At 58.0% G+C, this 15,610-nt stretch overlaps 4 protein-coding genes across 4 annotated transcripts; 3 read left to right on the forward strand and 1 right to left on the reverse strand.

Annotated features, from left to right (window-relative positions):
* Window positions 1-4,369: 4,369 nt before the first annotated feature.
* Window positions 4,370-7,594, forward strand: GLRG_02795 (uncharacterized protein; the record flags this gene model as incomplete). The annotated part of the gene is made up of 3 exons (XM_008093480.1): window positions 4,370-4,716; window positions 4,771-5,634; window positions 5,692-7,594. 3 exons carry the CDS (start codon window positions 4,370-4,372, stop codon window positions 7,592-7,594), a joined length of 3,114 nt encoding a protein of 1,037 aa, XP_008091671.1.
* Window positions 7,595-9,707: 2,113 nt separating this feature from the next.
* GLRG_02796 (F-box domain-containing protein) lies at window positions 9,708-11,746 on the forward strand (the record flags this gene model as incomplete). Its single annotated transcript, XM_008093481.1, has 6 exons — window positions 9,708-9,908; window positions 9,972-10,073; window positions 10,152-10,760; window positions 10,834-11,086; window positions 11,217-11,358; window positions 11,437-11,746. The coding sequence occupies 6 exons, from the start codon at window positions 9,708-9,710 to the stop codon at window positions 11,744-11,746; spliced, it is 1,617 nt and encodes a 538-aa protein (XP_008091672.1).
* Window positions 11,747-11,925: 179 nt separating this feature from the next.
* On the reverse strand, window positions 11,926-12,532 carry GLRG_02797 (thioesterase superfamily protein; the record flags this gene model as incomplete). Its single annotated transcript, XM_008093482.1, has 2 exons — window positions 11,926-12,336; window positions 12,416-12,532. The coding sequence occupies 2 exons, from the start codon at window positions 12,530-12,532 to the stop codon at window positions 11,926-11,928; spliced, it is 528 nt and encodes a 175-aa protein (XP_008091673.1).
* A 560-nt stretch (window positions 12,533-13,092) lies between these two features.
* Window positions 13,093-14,412, forward strand: GLRG_02798 (Pex2/Pex12 amino terminal region; the record flags this gene model as incomplete). Its single annotated transcript, XM_008093483.1, has 1 exon — window positions 13,093-14,412. The coding sequence occupies one exon, from the start codon at window positions 13,093-13,095 to the stop codon at window positions 14,410-14,412; it is 1,320 nt and encodes a 439-aa protein (XP_008091674.1).
* Between the last annotated feature and the right edge of the window lie 1,198 nt (window positions 14,413-15,610).

Here is a 15,610-nt window from a genome sequence, read left to right on the forward strand (position 1 = left end):
AAAGTCACACGCTTCTCCTTTCGTCTCCTCGTCCTTCTTCAGCATCGTCCTCCTAGTTGCCTGTTCCCACACCACCTAGTCTCTCTCTCTCTCTCCCCCTCTCTTTCTCTCTTGTGCGCGCGCGCCGCCGCCATCTGCGACTACTCATTCGCACTATTGACAACCCAATCATCTCGCAGAGGAAAGGGGCCTCGAAGCCAAATTGCGTGGTCGTGCAAACTAGCAAGAGCGATCACCGTAGAACACAAGCGGCACCGTCTGTGAGCAACCCAAGTGCCCAGGCTGGCAAAGAGTCGAGGAAGGCTCTTGGGACAGTGAAGTAGGTAGGTGACACGGGCGGCCCGGTGCACGTACCCATGCCCGCAGGTTGGGGATAGCGCGCGCCCCCCCAGCCCAAATTCCAGGCCGTGCCCGCCATCCCCACACGTCTCGTCTTCTTCAAGTGAACTTACAGGCCGACCATCCCTGTAAAGGCTAGCCACCACGCCAGTCACGGTCTGCATGGGGACGCCTGTCATTTGGGGATGAGAGCGGTCTTGAGAGAGACAGGATGACCGGGGGATTGTCGTTTTCTTCTGGCAGCCTTCTTACGACAGTCAAGCGTGAACCAACGGCTATTCGAGCTGCAATGATGGGAGCAGGGTCTGCATGACCCGCCTTGTAACCTCGCTACCCGAGACTTGTGTGGATCTATCACGAGAAAAGAATTACGATTCTTGGAGAGCCGTCACTTGTCACGACGAATTGCCGACCAATATCCGTTGAGCGAAGGACAGGGCGAGCGATGTGACGGAGAGAGTGGGCTTCCTCGTACGTGTATGTACCTCACAAGCTCATAACCGGGTCCTCCCCAGCCAGAATTGGATATTTTACTCCTAGCGAGGTATAGGCCAGATGCAGTTCGGCCTCTTACGCGGCAGAGCTTCAGCCAGGGTCAGCAAAATCGGCGCAAGTCGCATGGGCCCCGAGACTATGGCGAGAGAGTCTTTTTCTGCCTTGAAATAAAATTCTGGCAAAAGCAGGGGGGGCGGAGACAGAGAGAGAGCGAGCGAGGATAAACAAGGCAAAGCGGCGTTGCCTCGGACGGATACGCCGTTTTCCTCCATTGCGACAAAACGATGAGGTGCAGGGACGTACATACAGAGCTGGTCACTTGTCAACTTTTTCGTCGGGTTCTCGCGAAGGGTACCGAATACTGGCCGGGCGTTCTTTCTGCTTACATGGTCTGTCAATGTTCCGGTATTAGTTGGTCTGTATCCAGCGCACGACAGCAACACCACCATTCTACTTGGGGCACAGACAGGGACGAGGAGATTACGTCTTCAGCAGAGAGACGGGGCTACGGATACCTAAGATGAATCAGACGCGAGTACGGATAGAGGTCAGGTATAGGCGTACGCATCATGGTCAACTCGACGGGAGTCAGTCAACTGATAAGCCGGCCACACCACAACTCATGGCAGGAAACGTCGAGTCGGGGTTTGTCTGCCTGCCTCACAGTGCGCGCCGGTCTTATCTCTTCCTTTTTTTTTCCCTTTCTGTCTCTCTTTTTCTGTTTTTTTTTTTCTTTCTTTTTTTCTTTTTGCCCTCGCCCACCTTTCGGGTACCTCGCCCCCGCCTCCGCTTCCGCCTCCACCTCCACGAGTGCACACCTCGGATGTCGCAAGGGGGGGGGGGGAGGGCGCGAAGTGAGAAGCGGACCTAACAGCATTCCAACCGGCTTTCCCATATTGCTTAAGGCACTAAAGCCACCCACCCATGGCGTGGCCCACCACACCTCTGGCAGGCTAGGACCCTTCCATCGCGCCTATGAGAGCTAAGCTGTTGCTGCTTGGCCGACGGCAGGTCAAGACAGGGCATTTGCACTGCATCGCATCGCACCACGCCCCAGGCCTCACGCACACACACACACACACCTAGACCCTGGCTGGGCTGTTTGCTCACGTCGGTCGGCTCACCTGGGGAGGCGGGAGGAGGTGGAGGAGGAGGAGGAGGAGGAGGAAGAGGAGTAGGAGCGAGACAGACGGGGTTTAGAGGGAGGGAAAGCGAGTGGGATTGGGAGCGGGAGGTGGCATAAGACTCGAGACCCCCCACACTCGTGCTTTTGTGGTCTCTTTCTTCCTTCGTCCAGACGATCGAATGCCTCTTCCAATCCACTTCCCCAAGACTTGGTGCCACTGACGGCGTCACGACGACACTACACACACCACCCACCCACCAATCAACCGCCCACGACCAAAGGCAAGCTCTCCAAGGCCAACATTACACCATCACTTTCCTCAACCACCAACGACGACAACCAAACATTGTACTCGGCGCCAACCCGACCCCAGGCTCAAGGAGCATCAAAAGAGTCCATCTTGTGTTTGTGTGCCCCGAGTCTGCTCACGCTCCACCACGACGCTACAGCCCTACCACCTTCCCCATCTCATCTCTTCTGGTTCGCGCCGTCTCGTCAGGCTTGCCCTTGCATCGATCAACTGTAAAACCTTCAGGTGAGGAAAACCCACACTCTCCCGTATGTCGCATCTTCTCCCGTCCCCTCGTCCCCTCGTCCCCAGCTCTCCATGTTTTTCGTCCCTCCCCCCCCCCCCCCTTCGCGGACTTTCTTTCAGTCTCTCTCGCATGCACAACTTCCAACCGACTCCTTGGCTGAAGAGCTTCGGGGCTGGTCAAAACATGCCGCGGTGGATCGCACACAAGGCACCATCATATCCATCTTGCCAAACACCGTCAACCAGGGCGTTGCATCATGGTTGAGTTTCATGGGGATGGACACTCCAACAGGATGGCATGCGACCAAACATTACCGAACCACTCCTGTTGCCGCTTCAGCTACTGCAGTCGTCACCGGCGCACTCCGACCTACACTCCATCATTGGCCTCAAGCCCGAGGTACCTACCTTAACCTGAGGCTTGGGCGCACATCAACGGTTCGCGTCGGTTCGCTTCGCCCCAAGGGATCACGCCGTCCTGGCCGAGGTACCATGGAGCTTAGGGTACCTAGCGTGCACGACCAGAACCCTGCAATGCACACACGGTTGGAACACCGCTAGGCGTACCCGGTACATCACCATCCTATTCGGTCTACCGCGACGCTTTTTGCCCATGGGTTTTCCTTGTCTTGCTTTCCAGAGGCTGGACCGCTCTGAGAAGCTTGTGCAGCTGGAACTACCTACGGCGGCGTCCCTCTCCAGGAAGGAAGGGATGGGGGAGGAGAAGAAGATGATGAAGAAAAGAAGAGAAAAAGACGATGCTCTTCTTGTCACTTTGCGCCCTCTCATCACAGTCACTTTCTGTCATCACCCATCATCGCATCTGCTTCTCCTCCCTCCTCCCTTCTTGCCTGGACATCGGACTGGTTTCCCAAAGACGATCGCACAGAATCCTATCTATCCAATAAACCTAGAGGAAGACCGGACCGTCCCCGCGCTCAAACTTCTTCTTTTTTTTCCCCCTTTTCTTTCCCCCCTCTGTCTTTCGCCTAGCCACTCAGGGCAACGGAGATAGCGTTGGGCTTGCCTGGAAGTCCCTTGCCTGGCTCTCATCCTGACGGCCGGCCTGACCCTTTTGTCGTTACATCCCCGGACGCAACGCTTTGAGTCCACGGCCCATGGTCCCTTGGTCCACTCCCATCCGCAGCCTGCAACCTTGCCATCTCTTATTTTTAACATCCACCCCCCTCCTCCACCCTCCCCTCTCGCGCTCTGTCATGCAGCCGGCGCTCGTCCATTTTACCGCAACAGGCGGCTGGCCCATCGTTAATACCACCATCTCCACCAAAAAAAAACACACTAGCTAACCACCCACACCCCCCCCCGACAGCTTACCTCGCCTTGCCTGATCTCGCCTCAAGGGTGGTCTATACCTCGACTGAGGAGGTCTTACTACTTACTCTCCTTCCAGTCCTCCGACTCGACTTCGTCTTCGCGCTCTTCACTCCGCCACCTCAACCTCGCCGCTGTCACCGTTGACTCTGCTGGCGGGAGACACTCCCTCTCAATCATGTTTTGAATACCTTCTCCAATTGGCTTTGGAGGGGCCTCGAACGTAGGAACAGCAACTACGATTCTGCGCTCAAGTTTGCACATCAACGGAGCCCGACGCACATCACGCGACGAGTCCCGTGGACCGACCCATATTCCAACAACGCTACGCCGCCCGTTCTGAGCCGAATATCACTGCTTTGCCGACCGTCTTGTCGAGATTCATCCGCAACTCCCCGCACTTTACATCGGTCAGGCACGCCCGCGTCAGACCGTTCGGCGGCTTTGCAGCGGTTGTTCGTCCCATCACGACAGGACCCGCGCCGCATGCTACTTTGGGCACATGCCGATATCTGGTCCAAGAAGCTGCCAGCTGCGAAACCATGGCTTCTATTCTGCCTGCGCACTCCACCAACTTCAAACCCTCCATTTCCCTGTCTTCCACTAGTCCTGCGACGATGGCGTCAAAACACGACCCGCGGGCGAGTCCGCAACGCTACATTAAGCAGGAACACGAGCCGGGGAGAGGCAGGCCGCGGCAAATTTCTGAAGACAAGGATGTCGACATTATGGATGATGACGAGGCCGACGGCGACGAAGGCAAAGCTGGCTCTTCCAACTCGGACGGCGGCCCTGCAAGGAAGAGACGGAGGAGTCGCAAAGGCCTGGACAAGAAGTTCGAGTGCCCTCAAGAGGGCTGTGGGAAAAGCTACTCTCGGGCCGAGCATTTGTATGTCTGACTGTGCAGCCTTGGCGACTGCTTGTTCAGCTAACCGTTTCCTAGGTACCGTCACCAGCTGAACCACACACCCAAGCAGATATATGCCTGTGACTTCCCCGAATGCAGCCGCACCTTTGTGCGGCTCGACTTGTGTAACCGTCATAGAGACCGTCACACGGCAAAAGGGTCTGCTTTGAATCGCAAAGATTCGCTGATGAGCCATCTGTCTCCTACTGCAGATCGGCCTCCTTTTCCCCTGGCCGGGTCTGCCTCGCCCGAGACCAGTCGACCGGGCAATGGGTTCGCCAACCTGCGGCAGGCTCAGATGCAGTACCAGCCCCCCAAAGATGTTTCTGGTAGCCCGTTTGCCCAGGCAACGAATACCCCCCCCGGATACCCCATGGGCGCGCATCCCGGTTCCATGAACAACTACATGCATCACGATAACGGTTATGGTGGTCTCCAGGCCCATCGGCCTCCGCAGCAGTCGCCGAACGGGCCGGGCCCGACAGTTCAAGCGAACGGGGCATACATGTCCCCAACCCCAAGTCAAAACGGCTACCACACCCAACCGCACAGCGCCCCTCAGCCTGTGACGTACACCAACCAGCAAAACTTCCCGGCCTTCAACCTACCTCCCTCCGATTTCCCCAACGGGGCGGGCAGCGGACCCCGCGAGGGCCAAACGTACGCGCCGACCACCTCTGCAGAATACTCGGAGCAGGGCCATACCCAACAATCGGGCGAGATGATGTTGCTCGACCAGATGTCCATGCCCGGGACGATCCCAGTCTTTGGAAGCGACAGTATATTGAGCAAATCGCCATATGTCACAATCCCGGAAGACTTTGTTGCCTATTTGTTCAACACGCAACAAGGGGAAGGCTCGCCAATGGGCCACATGGTAGCTCCAGGGTACGTAAACAAGTGAGTCTACACCTTGTGCGTGTGTTTCGAGACATGAGCATGGCTAACGGTGCGTAGCTACGGGGAGGTGCAAAACTCCTACAGTGTTCCATACGTAGGAACAGATGGCGTGCCGGCGGGCTATTTCCCCTCGGGTCCTCAGCAGGTCATGGCCGTCAACAACTTGCTCGACCAGAACCTCCCGGAGGCCACCATCTCCGAGGAAAAGAGCCAGGAGATCTACGACTTCATCAACCAAAGGTTTCACGAGAACGACCAAGCTCCAGCGCTGCGGCAGCGTGACAGTATCCTTGAAGGCGATCGTAGCGATGGCGACCACATGCTCAGCAAACGAATGATGCAGGCGTACATCGGGTCGTACTGGGTCCACTTCAGCGACCAGATCCCCATTCTTCACAAACCAACCTTCTCTCCCGACAGAACACCCAACTTACTGCTCCTTGCGATGATGACAATCGGCGCCGCCTGCCTCGACAAGACCCACGGGCAGAAGGTCACAAAGGCTGGGGCGCAGTTGTCCAACTTCTTGGCCTGGCATCTTCGATGGGAAATATTCATGGACCCGAACTTCAGACCTCCCGCCAAGCTGTGGGTGTTCCAGACACTTCTCCTCCTCGAGCTCTACGAGAAGATGTACTCGACGAGGGAGCTGCACGAGAGGGCCCATATCCATCACGCGACAACCATCACCCTGATGCGCCGTGGACGGTCGCTGATCGGCAAGTCATCCCTCGATTCGCCACCCAATCCTCGAGACGACAAGACGAACGGCTCTCGGCACTCCTCAACATCGGGCGTGGCTCACACTGCAGATGAATGGTGGAACCACTGGATTACCAACGAGTCGACCAGGCGGGCTGCCTTTGCGGCATTTGTCATCGACTCGATCCACGCTACGATGTTTGGGCACTCTACGGTGATGGTCACTCACGAAATGAGGCTGCCGCTGCCATGCGAAGATGCTCTGTGGAAGGCCACGAGTGGCGCAGAAGTCGGCAGGATTGAGTCCAACCTCCTGTCCAACGGGGTCAAGCCCCTTTCTTTCCTGGAAGGGTTGAAACGGACACTCAGCGGGCAAGGGGTGCAAACTAACCCTTTCGGCCGCATGGTTCTCATGGCCGGTCTTCTCAGCGTCAGCTGGCACATGAACCAAAGGGACCTTCAAGTCAACGTGCTCGGCGGCGGCGTGTCTCAGGCGCTGGGTGGCCGAGACAAGTGGCGAGGTACTCTCACGAGAGCCTTTGACGCTTGGAAGGAAGATTTCGACAAGTCGCTGACGAGGAACGAAGGCTCTTCTGATCCTTACCGGTACGACTCTGCGAAGAAGAACGATGCCAACGTTGTCTTTGAAAGCCGGACGGTGTTACATCATCTTGCTCACATGGCGATGCACGTTGACATTGTCGACTGCCAAATCTTTGCTAGGGCGAAAAGGCTTCTGGGAAGGGCCATTGGACAACAGGACCTCAACAGCGCCCAGAGAAGGATGAGAGATCTCTGGGCGCCATCGGCCAAAGCCCGGGACGCCACGTTCTATGCACTAAAGTTTCTGAAGTCCGTCCTTGTGCCCGATGCGAACCACTTGCCGCAGGCCAACGGTTACAAGTACGACGAGCCTTATACAGCGCGTGACGATGTGCTCCTCAACAGACCGTGGGTCTTGTACTTTGCCGCCCTAGTCGTCTGGTGCTACGGTTTCGCCCTGGAAGGCCCTTGCCCTGGGACACCGGTACCGGGGACTAAGCAGGAACAGGTGCACCAAATGCGGGAATACCTGACGAAATATGGCGGTGCGAACTCGCCCGATGATCTCAAGGTGATGAAAGGGGTCAACACCAACACTGCGCTGTTGCTGGTTCTGAAGGACTCTTTTGGAACCACACGCTGGGAGCTCTTGCACGAGGGTGCCAACCTTCTCAACAACTGTCTTCAGCTGAACACTGGAGCCGCCACGATGTGAATGACGTCAAAAGCCGCGTCGACGAGACAGCGGGTCTCTTTGGGAGAGGGACGGGCAGGGAATATCTGCCCCTTGTTGAGGGGGGTTACGCATGGTGGTGCTTCGACGACAGGAGGGCTCGACTTGGAAATATACCTCTTCTCGGTATCGTATTTGTAGGAGGATATCAGGACGCCGTGACGATAATCTGACATGGGAGGGACGGGGGCCAAGGTGGCCGAATTACTTCTGCATTTTCCTATATTCTGCATTGTTGTATCTATACCCCTGTGATACGCTCCTCACGAAAGCGTCACGTTTTGTTTGCCACATGGTAGCGGCATTGGTGCGGAGACGGAGGACACCAGGTCTCGGAGAGTGCATTTAAGTTCATCAAGACGATTCGCCCTATCACATATATCACTTGTCGCTCCAAGGTTGCCCACTCGCTGATGGCACGGCCCAGTTAGCCCTTCCTCTGTCGGACGGCCCTCCCGTGAGCCATCGGGATGGCAGACTAGGCCTTGACACGGGACTTGAACGTGAGGTGTGGGAGGGCTGGGAACCGAGATGTCCCACCTGCCCGGACCCAAGGAGGAGGGCGCCGGATGGGAGGGAAGTTGAGGATGACGGGGCTAATGCGGAAGTTGATCGTTGAGGTACGATTACAAGACGGTCCCTCGTGAAGTCGCACAGGTACACAATCTTGACCATACACTGTCAGAAAACACACTAAAAGTACCATTCCCGGTACTCAAAACAATATAAATTTTATGAGGAATTCCATGGAGATGTCTGGGCATCTACCTTGCTGATCACCAAACCATAGAGGTACTATAGTCCGGCCCTGAGTGCCTGGTTCAACTAACTCGCCATCTCGCCACCTATCAAAATGCCGACAATATATGCAACTGCCCTTATCCAGTACAGCCCAGACAACACCGATATACACAGTCACAACCCTCAAGGCCTAGTCAGAAACCAAGCTGAGAGATATATCCGCCTGGGGAGTCGGTTGCGATGCATCCCGTGGAGTTTTCGGCCCGGGCCTTTTATGTTATTTTAATTACTGCGTCCGTCCGTGTATTAGGTCGGAAAATCTTTCATCTTTCACCCTTGTTTCACCAGACATTACGGTGTGTGTGTGTGTGTGTGTGTGCGAACTTCATCATGGAGTGTGATGGACGCTGTAAACGATGGAATTTGTATGTTAGCATGCAGAAAGGCGGGGACAATCTTTCAAGTGAGCCTCTGGCCGGAACGACCCTCAAACCAGGGCTATCATCATCATGCCCCTCCTTGTTGCTGACAACTTGTTCGGATTTTCTTATAATGGAAAGCAACCGGCCAGATTTATATTCCAAGTCAACTGGTCTCTGCCATAGCCGCCTTCTCCGACTCTTGAGCTCCCGCGCGTGGTTGTGCAGTCGATACACCGACCCCACGGCCTTCCGCATCCGTCATCTCCGGGTCCGAGTGGGTTCGTCGACCGCTCCGGACGCGCCGTGTGGGGCACGCTTGGTCAGGTAGGGAGGGGTACCTTAGATAACCATAGCACCCTGCCTACCTCGGTAGGTACGTCATGATGATTGGAGTACACTATCTGATGCGTTCTGTAAGTCTTGCCGATTGGCTCACTAGACGGTGCAGCAGACTCGAGATCAAAATCGGTTACCCGAGGAAGCATCAAGACTGGGGTTTCGAACGGCAGGGAGAGGAGAGGGAGCATAACTCAGCCGGGGAATCGTGACGGCGTGAACCTGGCTCATTCAACCGCCCGTCCCCACTGCGCTGATACGCACGTCGGAGCTTACCTCAGCCCTCCAGCGGCCGTCCCTTTAGCACCGTGCGGGTTCACCACCGTCCTCACTCCCCCAATCTTCCCCGCACATCACGAGTGCGTGGACCAGCCAGGTGGGCGTAGGTTTAAGCTTCCGTTTCGACGACCGATTAGCCTTCCTACCTCTCGCCAACAACCCCCCCCCTCCAAAGCCCCCAAGCCCCCAAGCCCGCTGCCAAATCCGAGGAGCGTCCCGCTCATCTAACCATATCTAGAGATCAAACCCTGATTGTGTTGACAATCCCTCGCCCCTCTAAACAACACAGCTAAAGCCGCCCGCCGAGGGAAACAGACATGGCGACGACGGGCGACCCTGACGAGGCTTCATGCGGTAATACGTTGCATCTGAATTTGCTACCGGCGGAGATCCTGCATCACATATTCTCGGGCCTCGAACCCCGCGACCTGGGACGTATCCCACGCACGTGTCGGTTCCTGCACGATTTTGTAACGGGGAACCAAAAACTTTGTAAAGACGTGTACCTAAGCACATTGGTATGAGATCTCATCGCTTGGCAATCGCCAAAGTCGGCATTGGCCGTCTAACCGCCATCGCAGGATACACCCCCACACATTGATGAGGACATTGATTGGGAAAGGGAGGTGCATGATTTTGTCAGGCTCGAAATCCTTTGCGCCGACAAGAAAGTCCACGAGCAGGTGAGATGGATGCCTTCCTCCAGTGAGACCATCGTCACATCCCGGCCAGAGGACTCATCAATGCGCACCATGTGCTAGGCCCATGAGCTGCCCTTTGTGTACGAGACCGTCGATAGACTTCTCAAACATGCATCGCCAACGGGCGAGACGCAGAACGATGCTGGCACCCACGCCGTGTCCCGCAATGCCGCGGCCCTTACCCGCATCTTCCGCGAGGAGCCCGCACGCCTGACCTTCATGAGCCGCTCCTTCGTCTACGAGCGCGCGCGCGACGAGGTGAAGCCACTCAGGCTGCCGTCTGTGCCCGACGAGACGCACCAGCGCAGCGCCAAGCTGCACTGCCTGTACGGCCGGCCGCTGCTAAACTACGGCCGCACGCGGTCGACGCGCGTGTATCCGTACGCCGCGGCCAAGGTGTACGACCTGCGGCAGAACACGGACAGGACCGAGTGGGGTCCGTTCATGGAGGACGGGTCGGGGCGGGTGGACTGGGAAAAGGTCGAGGCCGTCATGATCGTGCTCGGGAGCAACATCCGGCTGCAGAAGCTGACGGCAAGGGTATTTGCGAACTTGTGGGAGAGGCCGTTCGCCGGGTCGTGGGCGAGGAGCTACGTGCCGTCGCCGAGCCGGGGGATCCAGGACCTGGATCTTCAGGACCCGTACGGCGTCGCGGGGACGTGGCTGAGGGTGAGTCTTCCTTGTCAAGTGCGGGCGTGATGGGCCGAGACGCGAGACGCTCCTGCTTACACGCGGAAACTAGGTGGTCTGCTTCGTCGACTACAACGACTTTTTCAGCTTCAACTTCCCCATCGGCGACCGAACGCCGCGCGACGTCCCGCGGCCCCCCTTCGACGTGGGCGAGGCGACGCGTATCATCGTCATGAAGGTGTACGTCACCGACGTGCAGCCGCCCGGCGAGAACGACGGCAAGGAGCTCCCCGTAGTACACTTTTACGGCGTCTCGCGGTCGGTGGACGACTCGTGGGACGAGAACGCCAACTCCAACCTTCGAGGTACGTTGCTTGCTTTGCCCTTTTGTCGCGATACGCGCGCCCTGCCTCGCGGTTGTTGCCCGAAGGGGAACGAACGAGCGGAGGGACGGCGGTGGTCGCTAATCATTCTTATTCTGATCAGCAGTGAAAGGCACGGTACGCTTGACCAAGGAGGGCGAGGTGAGGTGGACGACATTCTCCGTTTTCAACGGCCACCCGCGGTGGCGGAGCGAGGGGATCCAGATCGGGGGCGTCGGATCGGCCCGCGGCGTCATGGGGCACTGGTTTGACACGTACGCTCTCACCCCATCCTTTCCCTCTCTGCCGACGGCAACGAGGGCGCTCTGTACGTTTACTCAAAATGCGAACAGGGACTACGACCCTCACGGCCCCTGCGGGCCCAGCGCCTTCTTCAAGGTGTCGGACCCGGCCCCGAGCCCGAGGGAAGACGACGCGAAGCGGATCACGTTCCGGGACTTCATGCCCATCATGGACTTCGACGCGGAGCTGGCGAGCGACGAGGACGAGGACGAGGACTACGTGGTGGGCGAGTGGGGCGAGGACGAGGAGGACGAGGACATGAGCGAGGAGGACCTGGTGCAGGACCTGATGGCACTGACGGCCCCGGACCCGGACCTCGTCGACCTCGTGTTCCACGGGCACCACCTGGTCGACCAGTGATGGCCGGGCAGGGGAAGGAGGGGGATTCCGAATGTATATTGTCCTCGCTGTACTATTCTAGATACAATGCAACAAGTTTGACTTATTAATCTTGTAACAACGAAATCAGAGACCTTTCTGAGACTAAGGATTTTTTTAAAAAAAAGAAAAAGAAGAAGAAAAAACCCCCTTCCATCCCTTCAGAGCTTGCTCGCCGGCGGATCGGTGTTGAACTTGTGGTGCTCGCACGTGGCGAGCACGGAGCCGTCGCGCTTCCGGCGGAGCGTCCCCCTCAGATGGCACATCAGCCTGCCGACCTGCACGATCTCGCACTCGACGATGCACTCCTCGCCGGCGGGGGCCGGGCGGAGGTAGCTGCAGCTGAGGGTGCGGGAGACGCCGAGGAACTGCCAGTAGCCCGGCCGGTCGTTGATGAGGGCCAGGGGCATCGTGGTCAGGGAGTCGAAGAGGGTGGCGGCGGCGCCGCCGTGCAGGTTGCCGGCGCGGTTGCAGTGCTCCGGGCGGACGGTGAAGGCGAAGGTGGCGGACGGGGTCGGCGTCAGGGACGCCGAGATGAGGGATATGGAGGGGCTCAGGGCGCTCATCCAGCTCTGGGCCCCCCGTGTTAGCTGCGTCATCGCGGTGCTCGGTCTCGAGGGGGGGAGGGGGGGGGGGGGGTGAGAAACGTACGCCGGACTCGAAGTTGCCTGCATCGTCCTTGTCGAGGGTGAGCCAGGCCTTGATCCGTTCCTCGCCCGTTTTGGCGTCGAAGACAGGCTTGAATTTCGCTGGAATTTCTCCGGACATGATGAAGAAATGCGGGAGAGAGAGAGCGTTAGCTAGAGGCGGGAGGAGCTGCTCGGTGGCTCTGAGTGGCTATAAAGAGAGAGCTATCTTGTGTGTGTAGATGGGCGAGGGGCCTTATGAAAAATACTCTTCAAGATGAGATGGGCGTCCGATGTCCTGAGAAAGGAGCAAGGAAAATTATTCTATAAAAGATGATGACAGACAGTTGTGCGTCCCATTAAGATGAGTCCCCCCATATCTGATTTCACAACATCCCAATTCATACCGGGTTGGGGGTCCAAGTCCCTTCTGTAACAGTGAGGTCTCCGCCCCACATACTAGGCTTCCCCGGGTTCTACGCCCCTATCATCGGCACGCACGCTAGTGGAAGTGCCTCGGCAAATCCCTGTGACAACTTTCAACCTCCCAAATCCTGACAAACCAAGCACCGACGACGGGCCGGTCGTCAGTCCACACCGCGTTCAACCGCCATGCCCTGGTAAATCTACCTACCTCTCGCTTTCGCCCACGAATAATCAAAGCGATCGCACCACTCCGATGCCCCTTTGCGACCCTCCGCCATGGAGTTCATGACCGCCCTCCGGGGCTCGTTCGACGACCAGAAACCGTCCCTCTTCGAGCTCATCTCGGAACAGCAGCTCAACTCCCTTCTCCCGCCGACGATCCGTTACCTCCTCACCGTCGCGACGCAGCGCTACCCGCGCTATCTCCTGCGCGCCCTCAACTCCTTCGATGAGCTCTACGCTCTCTGCATGCTCGTCGTCGAGCGCCACTACCTCAAGACCCGCGGCGGCAGCTTCACCGAGAACTTTTACGGCCTCAAGCGCGAAAAGGCCCTGCACGCCGAGATACCGCGCGCCAGCGCCGCCGCCCCGGGCGTCGTCAGAGACACCCTCAAGCTCGGCACCAAGGATGTGTGGATGAACCTCGCCGTCGTCGTCGGCATCCCCTACCTGCGGCGGAAGCTCGACGAGGGCTACGAGGTCAACGCCCCGCGCGCCCTGCTCGGCGCCGCCTACACCCAGATGCCGCCGAACCCGACGACGAAGCAGCGTTTCCTGCACTACTACCGCTGGTTCCTGCGCAACATCTACCCGAGCGTCAACGCAGCCTACTACTTTGCGTTGCTGTCCTTCAACCTGGCGTACCTGTTCGACAACAGCAAGTACCACAACCCGTTCCTGTGGCTCATCGGCACGCGCATGCGGAGGATGACTGGCGCCGACTACCACGCCATCGACGCGCTGACGAGCGGCAAGCCGAGCGGCGGCAGGGCCGGGGCGCCCCCGGGGTGGCGGTCCCTGCTGTCGCCTCGCGAGATGGGCCCGCGTCTGCTCTCCAGCCTGTCGCTGCTGCTGCCCATGAGCATATTCGCGCTCAAGTTCCTCGAGTGGTGGCACGCCTCCGACTTCGCCAAGCAGCTGTCGCGCAAGGCGACGGAGACGCTGGACCTCCCGCCACCAGTGGTATCGGGCCTGGGAGGTGGCAAGGGAGGGGCTGGTGCCGCCAAGAGCGGCGCCGAGAAGGGCAAGGAGAAGGCTACCGCTGGTGGCAGCGACGACGACAAGACGGCTGTCCCGGCCGCCGAGATGGCGCCCATCGCGACGCCGTCGCTGCTGCCCATTTACACGGTGCCCGCGCCAAAGGACTCGTCATTGTGCCCCATCTGCAAGGACGCCATCGTCACGCCGACGGCGTGCCAGACGGGCATTGTCTATTGCTACACGTGCATCCACCGCTGGATAGAGGGTCTGCATCCCATGCAGGAGGACTTCATGGGGGACAAGGAGGGCAAGTGGGAGAGCGGTCAGGGGCGGTGCGCGGTCACTGGCCGGCGCGTCCTGGGAGGCACGGAGGGGCTGAGGCGGATCATGGTGTAAGGGCTCCTACAGCGGCCGCGGAAGGCCGGGTGATTTTTTCCCCTTGTTGTTGGGGATAAGATGTCGGATCATGCATCGGTGGAAAGGGATTATTTAGAAGCGAGTGGGTATCAGCCGAAAATAGAATCAGGCCGGGGCGTTTGGGTCATGACCGTGGACTTTTTTTTTTCTCCGACTTTTTTCTCTACCACTATCCGTATACTAACTGCCATGAATAATACCCACTCTCATCTGGATGACTGCATCTTGTTTTCGTGGCCTTCTTCCAGGATCGGAAACCGGGCGGAAGCAAGGGCCGAGGGGAAGAATGCACCACCGGGGCCGCCTCCACCGTCTGGAATGGAGGGGTCTTCCCTCCCGCCTCGAAGCCGATCCCTTTCCTCAACTCCTACCGTTGCGAGCCGTGGCATTCGATACAAGTCCCTCGGTAACAATTATTGGTCTCGCATGGGGGTTTCTTTTTTCTTTTTTCTTTTTCTTTCCTTCCGAACGAACCCCCTTTCCGCCTCGGCCTCGTTCTCGAACAACCACTCGTCAGGATGTCTTGCCCCTCTCCCAGTTCAGAGGTCTGGGCGGAGGAGGCAACTTGTTCCGGGCTAGCAGCGCAGCATTCCGATTCTTTGCTTCTGCTACAGCCCGAAGGTTCGCTCCTTCCTTGGAAGCATTGTCCCCTGGGGTTTCTCCGGACTGTGCTGTTTGAAATGGGATGCTGGTATTGGATTCCCCCTCCTCCGTCCGCTAGACTGGCCCAGAGCTGGGTCTTCTCCGCCTTCCGACCGGTGGAGAGCAGCGGGGCGCTTATCGCGCGCAGCGAAGCAGACTTCACCTGTCTAGGCGAGGCTCTGACAAGGAGGCTGGGAGGAGGAGCGAAAACTTGGGATCCTTGGGGTCCTTGGGTCGGGCGGCGTCAGCGTGGCATTCCTCGCCAGATGTGAGGGCGGACGATGATGGTGTGTTCAACTTGAACTAGCGACCTCGTCATCCCCGTCGGTTCCCGCATGGTGGTGATGCTGTGCGTGGATCGGTGCAAGGGATACGGTGAGGGCGAGAGGCTATAAGGACAGAGGTCTCAGGATTATTGACGGGCGAGTCTGTAGTGGCGTTTTCCTCTCTCTCTCTTTCTCTCCGTCTATTGTCGCCAACGATTGAGGTCTTTCGTTCTATCCATACTCGATCACCAGCCTCCCTCCCTCCCTCT

Source organism: Colletotrichum graminicola (assembly GCF_000149035.1).
Source record: "Colletotrichum graminicola M1.001 genomic scaffold supercont1.8, whole genome shotgun sequence".
NCBI classification, from domain to species: Eukaryota; Fungi; Ascomycota; class Sordariomycetes; order Glomerellales; family Glomerellaceae; genus Colletotrichum; species Colletotrichum graminicola.